The sequence below is a fragment of the Pelophylax lessonae genome, assembly GCF_965119305.1.
Source record: "Pelophylax lessonae genome assembly, chromosome: 3".
NCBI lineage: Eukaryota > Metazoa > Chordata > Amphibia > Anura > Ranidae > Pelophylax > Pelophylax lessonae.
The window spans coordinates 229392222-229406958 of record NC_138770.1 but is presented as its reverse complement, the minus strand read 5'-3'; the positions used below and the strand labels follow the sequence as shown (position 1 = coordinate 229406958).

Genomic DNA, 14737 nt, shown 5'->3' with positions numbered 1-14737 from the left:
CTGAAAACCTGTAAAATGTAGGCTGTCATTGCCAACCTCTCATTTTGAAAATGCTAGTTGCCTTGTTATCTGTTACGTTGTCCAGTACTTTCTGAATTTCTGATACAGGACACATATGCGGATGATAAGTTCTAACTTAAAGTATAACTAAAGGCAATTTTTTATTTTTTTTTACGTTGGATGGAGTGGAAATGGATTTGAACACCTGTCAGTTTTTATTGCTGTCTTTGCCCACTTTAGGGATATCCACCCTCTCTATTTGTCCTGTCTACAATCCCAAATTTTGGGTTGTCCCCAGAAAAGTAATAGAGGGGAAATGTTCCATTTGGGACACTAGTTCTTGTAACCTGGGGGTCCCCAAAGAATTCCCTTAATTTTCGGGGATTTCCTCCTACTTTCTGTTTGGCTATGGGACAAGAAATGAAGGGAAAACTCCCCAATGGGACACAGATAGCGATGAAAAACCTGACGGTTATAACCCTCCCTTGTTCTATCCAAAATGAAAATGTTTTGCCTATAGTTCTAAGTTAATACATTGTATATTTGTTCTAGGATGGTGACTTAGGGCTGACACTGGTTCAGGCTCAACAATGGAAGCTTACATACTTTGAATAGTCCAGGTTTCCTAAAGATCTAGTAGGCTGTGTTCTGTATTTGTAGGCTGTGTTCTGTATTTGTGTTTCAGTGTTGCGTTCTTAAATTTTATCTGGGGTTTTTCTTTAATACCTTGCTGATTAAGAAAATAATTTTTAAAACACATATATGAAAAAAAAAAAACATTTTGATGAAGGAGCTCAAATGTTGAAGTAAGCTATTTGAAACAGATTTCTTTAGTATGACTGTCTTTGCTCAGTACCTTACAGAGAGTGAAGAAAGCATAAAATCCTCTAGAAGTTCGGAACGAAACAACCTTTTCTCTTTAGACCCGGACTTATGTGTAAGTAATTCTATCTGGAGTCAACTCATATACACATTTCTATGTTTAATTCAATATATATTTTTTCAGATATCATTATAAGTTATTGAATATGTTTTTTAACCACTTCGGCTCTCATACCTGTTTATCTCTTATGGACCAGAGCAATTTTCAAATTTCTGCTATAAGCTTATTTTGTATTTTGTAATTTTGTCATTACTTAACATAATAACGTAATACATAAATTGTTTTTTAAGGTCAAACAAGGCTTTTGTTTTGTGAATATTGTCCTGCAATAGTATTTTTTTTCCCAATGTTTAGACAATTAAATCTAATAAAACTAAACAAAGGGCATTTTTTCTTTTTTGAACAGTGTTAGTTTAAACATAAATGGTGTAATTTGTCCTGTTTAAAACAGCACTAAAATTATGCCTTTGGCACAAAGCATTGAAAAGGTATTTAAAATTAAGTAAAGTGGGTTTTTTTCAGTTTTGTGCTTTTTTTCAGTGTGATTCATGTAAATATTGGTAAAAGGTGTAAAAGATAATAATGGACAAAGCAAACAAAACAGAAAAAAGTTACCTATTAGTAAAAAAAATAGAAAAAAAAAAATCACCGGGAAATATACAATTGAATGGAGAAGAAGAATACAGAGTTAATTAGTGCTAAATAGAGTAAACTAAGGGGTAAAAAATGGTTTAACAGAGGAACATTTAATTGGAAAACATTTTTACTTGTCAAGGTTGCTTTAATTCTCCTAATTTGCAGATCGAAGTTCATCCCTATGATCTGTAAATGAATAAACAGAAGGTTACAATGTTTCAATGTAACTTTCTGTATTCCCGTCTGAGCAATGTTGTTGATAATTGCCAGATTGCTTGTTTTTTTTTTTTTTACAGCTCCTGCTGCCGACCTTCTCTATGTACTCTGCAATGCAGCTTTGAATAATCACAGCTGAATTGTTGGGTACTGGGACAGGGAAGATCCCAGCAGCAGAGCAGAGCAGAAGGACTGGACATACTAGATACACCATGTGTACAATGATGACGTGTTTTCGGACGTGTCTAGTACGCCCAGAGTCTGAGACTGGTTATACAGAATCAGTCGAAAAATGGGCATTTGAAGCCCAGCTCCAGCACAATGAGCTTACAAAGGGTTAAAGCTGTTAAACACTCCTTTGTGTCAAAACCCCACTTCCTGTCATGTACACCTTTCTCTAGAGACATGCAAAAATCCAGAATATTGCTGCACTCCTTGGTAACTTTATTGAAGTATTAAAATCACATCACAGGTATGACAGGAAGATAAAAGGTAACGCGTTTTGCACTAAAGTCAGTGCTTACTCAAACCTCATATACACATACATTGCATGAAATATATATGTATGATACAATTAAGCATGGTATGGCAATTAAGCAATTGAACAATTAACCAATAAATCAATTAAAGATTCACTCCCACTACACTACTGAGAGTCTATGCTCCTTGCCTTCCCATACTAACATGTCATATAACATATAAATAAAAAAAAATCACAAACAAAACAAGCCACAGAAATCTCCTCCAACCCATCACCCACCAACACAGATCCAGCAGCAACTGCTGGATGACCAAGCAGGAGAACACAGGTAAGGAGATAGTGAGCCAACTACAGCAAGACACCCTCACAAACTAAGTGCACATAATGCCACAATATGTGGGATACACATAATGTTGTCTCCTCCTCTGGCAGGCTGTGTGGCTAACAAGCCATTCACAGCACACCAGATAGACAATGATGACCTATAACCACTTAATGCAACAGTTTGGAAAACTACAAAATATGTTAGCTGAATTAGAGTGTCCAAAATTCCAAAAACGGACAAAAGAATCAATAAGGACAAAAGATGAATAAAAGATCAAAAAAAGATCAAAATATTCCAACAAAAAACGGACAAACCCCATATACAAAAGGTACAGTTGGACAAAAGAAATGATGCAGTTGGACAAAAAACACACCACACTCTACATCCCACAAAGATGCTTGTTTAAATTCTGGGATTAGTATAGTATCCACTGTACATCAAGCTGCTTGGGAGCCTTTGACTGTGGGTTTTGTTAAAGGCCTAAAGTAAAGGGAGACAGAAACGCAATTGCAGCGCAAGAGTCTCTGAGACCTGCACCTCGTATCTGGGTGGCCCAGAAGTAAAGCGGGAGATGTACTAATCCCATAACGAACAGCCTGACCAATGATAGATGTGTGTGCTGTTATTCAATTATTTTCTTTCCCCAGTACAAATTTCAGTCAAGAGTCATGTTGCATTAAGACCCTATGGAGGCCTGTCTCCTGCCCATCTCCTATTCAACCTATGTTATATGACAGTTTTTGAGTGCAGCGTCTGTTATCAGAACTCAGGTTAGGCAGAGGAGATAAGGTGGTTTACAATCTGACACTTCTGCTCTGCCAGGGAGAAGAGTATTTATTTAAAAGTAAAGAAATCCATAAGCAGTAAGCCTACAATTTAAAACTAGAAATTCAGATAATTACAAATGCCCATTAGTGTCTGCTTTTCACAATGCTGTTTATTTTGTTAACCTACTTTGAAATATTCAACAATGGGTGTTATATAAAATATACTAAAAAAACAGTCATATGCTATATTCTACTGCAGTCAAACAGATGTACTGATTGCTTTAGGTTAGTTGTTCAGATTGCCCTTTTAATTTATTATTAAATAAAGTCAAATGATTTCTGAGTTTGTCAGCGTTTCAATGCATCAATTTTGGCCGAATGTTAATGTAAATGTAACAAGCCATTGTCATTCCAGATAATCTGTGGGTTAATATTTTTAGGTAACAAAGCTCCAGAACTCAGCAAGTGATTCTGTGATCAAACCGTTGGAGGAAAAGACTGTTAAGAGGATTATGGTATCTTGTAAATCTCTTGCTCTGAATCTTCAGGCTTGCCTCAGGGAAAATGACACCGAACCAGTTACCAATGTATGTTGTCCATGAACTCTCCTATATTAAAACCAAATAGTAGCTTAGACTGAATTATTTAACTCTATGTTAATATTCTTCATATAATATATAATATAACATATATATATATATATATATATATATATATATATATATATATATATATATATATATATATAAATAATATATATAATATTCTTCATATATATATATATATATATATATATATATATATATATATATATATATATATATAATAATATATATAATATTCTTCGTATATATATATAAATAATATATATAATATTCTTCATAGAATACAGTAAATTGTCAGGTTTTGTTATTTCCTGATATGTTGTCTACATATGTAATAGGGTCTAAGGTCCCATTTAAACCATAATGTGCAGTTTAGCATGCGTGTTGTTGACATGAATTTTTTTTTTTATAATCTTTATTTATTTATTTTTGTTGACATGCATTTTTGACGCATCAATGCCTGTTGCATTGCATGGGCCCATTATTTTGTTTTTTAAAAACATACCTGACACAGCACACCGCAACACATGTATTCACTTTTATGCATTATGATGCATTAAAGGGTCAAGAGCGTTGTTTATTGTGTTGACACACAGTGAGGACCAATAAAAATTAACTGGTCCCCCCCCCAGATGCATGTACAACACAGGTTACGAACACATGTCACACTGCTGAACAGACACTCGGTACAATGAGATTGGGCCCTTATTCTGCATCATAGATGAATAATCTTGATGGGAACTTGATCCCATTTTTTTGTTGTTGGAGGTCTACAGGCACTTTGGTGTGCTTTTATCTTATATATATATATATATATATATATATATATATATATATATATATATATAATATATTTTGGAGATGTTAAAATGATGATTATATATTTTGGATCCAAAAAAATTACATAGCACACTTAAGTTTCATGATGAGGTTAAAATGCACCTTTTTATTCGTGTGTCATGTAACAATAATTACATTTATTTTTACATATAATTTGCATAAGTATCTGAAATTGATGTGTCCTATAATCCTCTACACAGCAACACTTAAGGAAGCAGTGGGGCCAGCATTTTACCAGTCAGGGCATTGTTCTTTTGAACAGGGATAAACTTTTTATGTCTTTTTTTCAGCCATGCACAGTTTGAATTGCCCAGATTTGAGATAAAGTTTACTATGTTATAAATGTCTGTAGAGCCTTAGCTTCCAACAGTGAATGCAAACCACTGGTTATCCAGATAGTTACAGTTTGGATATCGGTGGTGTGTGTGCTAATCCTTATTTTTTAGGTTGCACATTGTTTTCCTTATACAGTGCCTTGAAAAAGTATTCATACCCCTTGGAATTTTCCACATTTTGTCATGTTACAACCAAAAACGTAAATTGGGATTTTATGTGATAGACGAACACAAAGTGGCAGATAATTTTGAAGTAGAAGAGAATTGATAAATGGTTTTTAAAATAATCTTACAAATAAATATCTGAAAAGTGTGGCATGCATTTGTTTTCAGCCCCCTTTACTCTGATACCCCCAACTAAAATCTAGTGGAACCAACTGTCTTCAGAAGCCACCTAATTAATAATCAGGGTCCTCCGTATAAATACAGCTCTTCTGTGAAGCCCCCAGAGGTTGTTTAGCGAATCTTAGCATCATGAAGGCCAAGGAACATACCAGACAGGACAGGGATAAAGTTGTGGAGAAGTTTAAAGCAGGGTTAGGTTATAAAAAATATCCCAAGCTTTAAACATCGCACTGTTCAATCCATCATCCGAAAATTTAAAGAGTATGACACAACTGAAAACCCACCAAGACATGGCCGTCCACCTAAATTGACAGGCCTGGGCAAGGAGAGCATTAATCAGAGAAGTAGCCAAGAGGCCCAGGCCTGGAGGAGCTGCAGCGATCTACAGCTCAGGTGGGAGAATCTGTCCACAGGACATCTATTAGTCCTGCACTCCACAAATGTGGCTTTTATGGAAGAGTGGCAAGAAGAAAGCCAAAGGAATTCTGTTTGCAGTTTGCAGGAAGCCATGTGGGGGATATAGCAAACATGTGGAAGAAGGTGCCCTGGTCAGATGAGACCAAAATTAAACTTTGTGGCTTAAAAGAAAAACGTTATGTGTGACGGAAAACTAACAATGCGCATCACCCTGAACACACCATCCCTACCATAAAATGTGGCAGCATTATGTTGTGGGGATGCTTTTCTTCCGCAGGGGCAGGAAGCTGGTCAGAGTTGATGGGAAGATGAATGGAGCCAAATACAGAGCAATCTTAGAAGAAAATCTGTCAGAGTCTACAAAGGTCTTGAGACTGGGGCAGATGTTAACCTTTCAGCAGGAGAACGACCCTAAGCATAGAGCCAGAGCTCTTTGTGGACAATGGAATGGTTTAGATCAAAGCATATTAATGTGTTAGAACGACCCAGTCAATGTCCAGACCTAAATCCAATTGAGAATCTGTGTCAACAATTCCATATTCCTGTTCACAGACGCTCTTTATCCAATCTGACAGAGCTTGAGCTATTTTGCAAAGAAGAATGGGCAAAAATATCACTCTCTAAATGTGCAAATCTGGCAGATACGTACCCCAAAAGACTTGCAGCTGTAATTGCAGTGAAAGGTGATTCTACAAAGTATTGACTTGGGGGCTGAATACAAAAAATGTTGAAAACCATTTAACATTTTCTTTTCACTTCACAATTTTTATGCCACTTTGTGTTGGTCTATCAATAAAATCTCAATAAAATATATTCACGTTTTTGGATGTAACCTGACAAAATATGGAAAATTTCAAGGGGTATGAATACTTTTTCGAGGCACTGTATTTCATACATAGCATACTGCTTTCTGATTGGTGGGCCACAAACAAACCTTTTTTTTTTTTTTCACAGAATTTAAGCACAAGCAGTTGACCTGAAAATGTATTTAAAGAAAATGTTTGTTTTTTTTGTCTACATATTTGTACATTATCCTGTCCTATACCTATACCTTGTGCTAAACCATAACTTCCTAATGTATTACTATCATGTGCTGTCTTAACCTCTTTGGGTTTTACTAAGACCTGCCTCAGATTCTAACTATTTCATAATGTGTAAATTGTTTGTGAAAATATGTTTTGATATTTAGAAACCTGATCATTTCTTTGCTTCTTTTATGTTTTTACAGATTGAGCCATTTTTTGTAAACCTGGCTCTTTTTGACATTAAAGATGGGAGAAAGATATCAGCAGATTTCCATGTAGACCTGAACCATGACATTGTGAGACAAATGATTTGCCCATCTACAGGAGTTATAGGGAATGGTACCATGTCACCATCCACTGGCCGGTCAAAAGAACTGGAGGAGCCTCAGATCCGTGGCTTTCCTGAGAAGTGGATGCAGTACCCTAGACAGGTAGACTTGTATTATGATGTGCATATAAAAAATCACAATATCCAAAAGCATCCTTAACCTCCCTGGCGGTATGATTCTGTCAGGAATTCTGTACCAAAAGCGGTACAATTCTTTTCATGGAAATTTGGCGTTATGTATTATAGGCCTACAATTCTTAGTAATTACTGACTTAAACCTGACCAAAACAAGACTCTAGTAGACATCCCAGATGTGATAAATTTGAAACACAAACGCATGAATTATAATCGAATCAATAATATAATTTTATTATATAATATATAATAAAACTATATTATTGATTAGATTATAATTCATGCGTTATATATTATATATATATATATATATATGTGTGTGTGTGTGTGTGTGTATATATATATATATATATATAATATATAATATATATAACGCATGAATTATAATCGAATCAATAATATAATTTTATATATATATGTGTGTATATAGGTATATATATATATATATATATATATACACATATATACATATATACATATATATATATACATATATATATACATATATATATATATATATATATATATATATATATATATATATATATATATATATATATATATATATATATGCATATATATAAAATGTGTTATGTGTTTTGTGCAACGATTTTTTTTTTTTTTGAATTTCCCTCCCTAGTTCCGCACCCATGCAGCATTGCTGCTGCAGGGAACGGAACTAGGAAGTCCTCCTACCGACAGACGAGCGGCGGGGATCTCGGCTGGCGGTCACAGCAATGAGAGCTCATCGCTGGATCGCCAGGATAAGGTAAGACACTCCGCTGCGCTGTCTGCACATTCACCCCGATCGTGACTCGGGGATACCGATAGTAGCAGGAAATTCCTACCCCGAGTCACGCTCGGGGATACCGCTAGCCTGGTTAATATCTTAATATCTTATCCTATAGTTTTTCCAATGTAGACCACATGTTAAAACCAACTTTATGTGTTTCTTTTCTCTTTCAGGCAATTTTTTCAGTATCCAATCCACATGTTGATGTGGTCTTAGTTGCCAGAATAGAAAAAGTTCTTATGGGAAACATTGCTAGCAGTGCTGAACCATACATAAAGAACTCTGATTCCAGTAAAGTATGTTTTGTGTTTTTTGTCTTGCAATATCATGCTATATATTTTCTCTTCACATACGTTGTTATTATGGTACAGTTGGATTTGATGGTCTTCTGTCATTTATGCTACAGTACAGTGAATGGTTATGTGAGGACAATAGCATAACTGAAATGAGTAGAAAATATGATGTTGTCTTTGGACCGAGTCCAGTTTGTAGAACAAGTATCTATGACTCTCGGGGGTAATTCCTTTCAGAAATAATTTATAACAGGGAGCTGCCTATGAGGAAGAATGCATTAGCGGGTCATGTAGTAAAGCCATTTGAGTCCTTTCCATCAGCCAAAAGTCCTAGGGCTATATTTGACCCTGTAAGAATTTTTTTATCATCTTATCATCATAGTGTTGAAATAAATAAGTCAAAGTCATGTTTTGGATTTGATACATTACATTGCAAATACAGTCAAGCTGCATTTTAAAGCTGAACACCCAGCTATGAAAGGAAATTTTGGGGAGTACATGTGGAGGTACTTCTGGTTTTATTTAGTACATCCACTACAAAAAAAAAATAATTGTAAGCCAGCGTTGTGACTCTCTATAACAAATGTGGCGGAATATGAGGAGCCTGGTGGAGCATTTTCTCTTTCTCTTATAATATGAACTGCTTGGGGACCTCTCAAAGCGAAAGCCTATGGTGTGATGAAGTTAACATCTTTTTTTGAGCTGTATTTGCTGATCATTCACATAAGAGGCAATAGAAGTTGGTGGGTGAGACTGAGAACTGCTGTGAGGATGAACACTTTTACATGTGGTGTATTGGAGGAGTGGAGTCAAGGAACTTTGAGATTGCATTTTAAGTTGGAATGTAAACACATTCATCTACACTGGACAAAGGTGCTATTTGAATTTGGGACATTTTGATTGGACAATCATTTTGATATTTTTTGATGTATTCATATGTTTTCATTTCACTTACACACAAGAAGTGAGTTGTTATGGAGAGTCACAGTGCTGCCTCACATTTATTTTTTTTTCTTATGTGGATGTGTTATACGAGTCCTAGATTTGGAACAGGTTGCAGCAGTGAATTTTATAATAGAGATAGCATAATTTTATTATATATATATATATATATAAAAAAAACTCTAAGGTAATACAGACATACACCGGGGTTACACATATCACTATAAATTTGTTGAATTGGGAACACTATTAATCCAGTTCATTTTGTATTCAATCCTATTTTATTAAGGTTTTCGAAAAATATAAAAGAGAAGCTTAAGTTTATAATAAACAAAGAAGTTCCATTATAAAAAGCAATTACAGTGCATCCCAGAAGATTTTTTTTTTTCTTTTTTTTTACAGTATTTTGGTAAATTATATTCTTGGTAATTACTAGATATATATTGTATCTCGAATGTATGTAAAGTGCATCCGGAAAGTATTCACAGCGCTTCACTTTTTCCACATTTTGTTATGTTACAGCCCTATTCCAAAATGAATTGAACTCATTATTTTCCTCAAAAATTCTACAAACAATACCCCATAATGACAACATGAAAGAAGTTTGTTTGAAATCTTAGCAAATGTATTAAAAAAATGAATAAATCACATGCACATAAGTATTTACTGCCTTTGCCATGACACTCAAAATTGAGCTCAGGTGTATCCTGTTTCCACTGATCATCCTTGAGATGTTTCTACAACTTGATTGTAGTCCACCTGTGGTAAATTCGGTTGATTAGACATGATTTGGAAAGGCACACACCTGTCTATACCTGTCTATTTAAGGTCCCACAGTTAACAGTGCCTATCAGAACCAAGCCACAAAGTCCAAGAAATTGCCTGTAGACCTCTGAGACCCGATTGTATCAAGGTGCACATCTGGGGAAGGCACATCTGGGGAAGGGTACAGAAAAAATTCCGCAGCATTGAAGGTCCCAATGAGCACAGTGGCCTCCATCATCTATAAATGGAAGAAGTTTGGAACCATCAAGACTCTTCCTAGAGAGGGCTGCCTGGCCAAACTGAGCAATTGGGGAGAGTGAGTTTAGTCAGGGAGGTGACCAAGAACCCAATGGTCACTCTGACAGAGCTATAGCATTTCTCTGTAGAGAGAAGAGAACCTTCTAGAAGAACAACCATTTCTTCAGCACTCCACCAATCATGCCTGTATGGTAGAGTGGCCAGGTGGAAGCCACTCCTCAGTAAAAGGCACATGACAAACCGCCTGGAGTTTGCTAAAAGGCACCTGAAGGACTCTCAGACCATGAGAAACAAAATTCTCTGGTGTGAGGAAACAAAGATTGAACTCTTTGGCCTGAATGGCAAGTGTCATGTCTGGAGGAAACCAGGCGCCAATACCATCCCTACAGTGACACATGATGGTGGCAGCATCATGCTGTGGGGATGTTTTTCAGAGGCAGAACTGGGAGACTAGTCGGGATCAAGGGAAAGATGAATGCAGCGATGTACATCCTTCATGAAAACCTGCTCCAGAGCACTCTGGACCTCAGACTGGGGCGAAGGTTCATCTTCCAACAGGACAATGACCCCAAGCACACAGCCAAGATAACAAAGGAGTGGCTACGGGACAACTCTGTGAATGTCCTTGAGTGGCCCAGCCAGAGCCCACACTTGAACCTGATGAACCCTGGAGTGATCTGAAAAAAAATGGCTGTGCACCGACGCTCCCCATCCAACCTGATTGAGCTTAAGAGGTCCTGCAAATAAAAATGGGAGAAACTTCCCAAAAAAAGGTGTGCCAAGCTTGTGGCATCACACTCAAAAAGACTTGAGGCTGTAATTGGTGCCAAAGGTGCTTCAACAAAGTATTGAGCAAAGGCTGTGAATACTTATGTTCATGTGTTTTTTTTCCTTTTTTAATATTTAATAGATTTGTAAAGATTTCAAACAACCTTATTTCATGCTGTCATTATGGGGTATTGTTTGTAGAGGATTGAGGAAAGCAATACAATTAATCCATTTTGGAATGAGGCTGTAACATAACAAAATGTGGAAAAATTGAAGCGCTGTAAATACTTTCCGGGTGCACTACACATACATTCAAGATACAATGTATATCTAGTAATTACCAAGAAAAAAAATTACCGAAATACTGTACAAAAAAAAAAAAATAATTTTTACCTCAATACGTAGTAAGATCAGAAAACCTATTTAAAAAATGGAAAGTGATATAATCCACAATAGCATTGGGGAACACATCTATGTGTGTATTATTCATATTGTATTTATTTACCAAAACTTAAAATGTAAAAGGAGAGAAAAAAAAGGGTGAAAGGGGGGTGAAAATGGGGAAAGGTAGCTTGAGGAAAAGGGTAAAGGTCTAGGGATGGAATTAGAGAGTAACAAGGACATGAAAAATAGCAGAGACACTCCATCAAGAACAGTGACAGGGTCCACTTTGGCCAAGGTCAGAAATTCAGATGAACTTCGGAACTTTGACCAAGCAGTCCAAGTGTAAAAAAAAACGTCCTCTTTTTCCATTTCCTGTGCCAGCAGCCATTCCAAATCTCTAAAGGAGTCTAATTTGATTGCCCATTCCCCGAGAGAAGGTACAGAGGTTATTTTCCAGTAACGGGGAATAACCACTCTGGCTACAGTAAGAAAGTGTCTAAGCGTGTCTTTTTTCTTCATCTTAAGGGGTCCGGGGATCATGGATAGGAAGGCCATCGCAGGTGATGCATGGGATAGAAGTGTCCAAAAGTTTTCAAAGTAGATCAAAACCCAGTTCATTTTGTGCAGGCCACTTAACCGGTTGCCGACCGCCGCACGACTATATACTGCGGCGGTCAGCCCCGGCCAGGCAGAGTGACGTATCGGTACGTCACTCGCCTGTCACTGACTTGCGAGCCTATCGCGGGCGGGCGCGCGCCCGCCGAGGCGCGCGCCCGCCGTGGCTCGTTCACAGGCAAGTCAGTGCGTGTGACCGGCGGACTCGATGTCCGCCAGTCACACTGCGATCGCTCCTGTGAAGGGAGAAAGACAGAGCAGCTTGTGTAAACAAGCTGCCTGTCAGTTCTCCCTGTGTAAAAGTAAAGATCTGACCGTTCTACTATGTAGAACGGTTGATCTTTGCTTTTACACCAATAGGAATGTCCCTACACAGTAGAAAGCACGCCCCTAGGACACACTTAACCCCTCCCTGTCCAATAAAGTTAACCCCTTCCCTGCCAGTGTCATTTTTGCAGTAACAGTGCATATGTATAGCACTGATTACTGCAGTAATGTCACTGGTAACCCCAAAAGTGTCAAAAATGTCAGTCAAGGGTCCGATCTGTCCGCCGCAATGTCGCAGTACCGAAAAAAAAATCGCAGATCGCCGCCATTACGCGTTAACCGCTTGCCGACTGCGCACAGTATATTTACTGCGGCAGTCGGCCCCGGCCAGGCAGAGTGACGTAGGTCTACGTCGCTCGCCTGTCACTCCTTCCAGAGCCAATAGCGGGCGGGCGCGCGCCCGCCGAGGCGCGCGCCCGCCTCGGCTCGTTCACGGAGGAGTGCGGGAGTGTGACTGGCGGACCCGATGTCCGCCGGTCACACTACGATCGCCGCTACAGCGGGAGAAAGACAGAGCGGCTTGTGTAAACAAGCCACCTGTCAGTTCTCCCTGTGTAAAAGTGAAGATCAAACAGTTCTACTATGTAGAACTGTTGATCTTTGTTTTTACACTAGTAGACCTGTCCCTACACAGTTAGAATCACGCCCCTAGGACACACTTAACCCCTCCCTGTCCAATACTGTTAACCCCTTCCCTGCCAGTGTCATTTTTGCCGTAACAGTGCATATGTATAGCACTGATTACTGCAGTAATGTCACTGGTACCCCCAAAAGTGTCAAAAATGTCAGTCAAGGGTCCGATCTGTCCGCCGCAATGTCGCAGTACCGCAAAAAAAATCGCAGATCGCCGCCATTACTCGTTAAAAAAAAAAACACCAAAAATGACAAAAATCTTTCCCTTTGTTAGTAAACGCGATAACTTTTGCGCAAACCAATCAAAATACGCTTTTTGCGATTTTTTTTACCAAACATAGGTAGCGTAAAACAAATTGGCCGAAAATTTTAAAAAATTTTGATTTTTACATTTTTTTTGGGGGGAATTTCATATAAAAAAAAGTGAAAAATATTGTTGTTTTTGCAAAAATTACGCTCTTTTTTTGTTTATAGCGCGTGATCAAAAAATCGCACAGGTGATCAAATACCACCAAAAGAAAGCTCTGTTTGTGGGAAAAAAAGGACGTGAAATTCGTTTAGGTACAGCGTCGCACGACCGCGCGATTGTCCGTTAAAGTCACGCAGTAAAAAATCGCAAAATAACCCCTGGTCTTTTAGCAGGAAAATCCTCCGGTGGTAAAGTGGTTAAAAAAAAAAACACCAAAAATGACAAAAATCTTTCTCTTTGTTAGTAAACGCGATAACTTTTGCGCAAACCAATCAAAATACGCTTTTTGCGATTTTTTTTTACCAAACATAGGTAGCATAAAACAAATTGGCCGAAAAATGTTAAAAAATTTTGATTTTTACTTTTTTTTTTGGGGAATTTCATATAAAAAAATGTGAAAAATATTGTTATTTTTGCAAAATTTACGCTCTTTTTTTGTTTATAGCGCGTGATCAAAAAATCGCACAGGTGATCAAATACCACCAAAAGAAAGCTCTGTTTGTGGGAAAAAAAGGACGTCAAATTAGTTTAGGTACAGCGTCGCACGACCGCGCAATTATCCGTTAAAGTCACGCAGTAAAAAATCACAAAAAAACCCCTGGTCCTTTAGCAGCCAAATCCTCCGGGGCTTAAGTGGTTAAAATCATCCATCACTTCTACCTATACCTTACTAATTAAACTACGAAAATATGAATCCATGTGCCTATGGTATTCTGTCTGTACTGGTCTAATTCTTTACTCACAGACATAGGTTTACATCACTTCAGTCAGTCATGAACGCACCTGTTGGATATATCCATCTACTATCCACTTCACTGATGTCACTAGCTTATGTGCATGCACACTGGCTTCTTATTACTTCAAGGGCTAAAATCAAACCTATAAGGCCCTCTGCAATGCTGCAGCCACTATCTCTAATGCTCTGTCCTAAATCCAAATGGTATTCTAGGATCTGCAAACATCAAATTACCTATTCATTTCTATCAACCTAAACTTAATTATGAAACATACGTACCACTCTGACAGACTGTATTGTACCATTAAATGTTCAGTTTGTTCCCCTAAAACACATCTCTTCAATGAAAACTGGCGTATTCCGAAGTCATCTTCTAACTTAGCCACTTCACATTCTATTCTATTGCTGTTGCATCC

General features: G+C 37.5%; 1 protein-coding gene across 6 annotated transcripts in view; it reads left to right on the top strand.

Moving 5' to 3' along the window:
- Positions 1–14737, top strand: part of DOCK10 (dedicator of cytokinesis 10) — a 482217-nt gene that overhangs the window by 248197 nt on the left and 219283 nt on the right. For all 6 annotated transcript variants that reach the window (XM_082248984.1, XM_082248983.1, XM_082248985.1 and 3 more), the window contains exons 10-13: positions 854–937; positions 3749–3895; positions 7079–7306; positions 8305–8427. In XM_082248984.1, coding sequence (XP_082105110.1) covers positions 854–937; positions 3749–3895; positions 7079–7306; positions 8305–8427 — 582 coding nt within the window. The remainder of the gene's footprint in view (positions 1–853; positions 938–3748; positions 3896–7078; positions 7307–8304; positions 8428–14737) is intronic.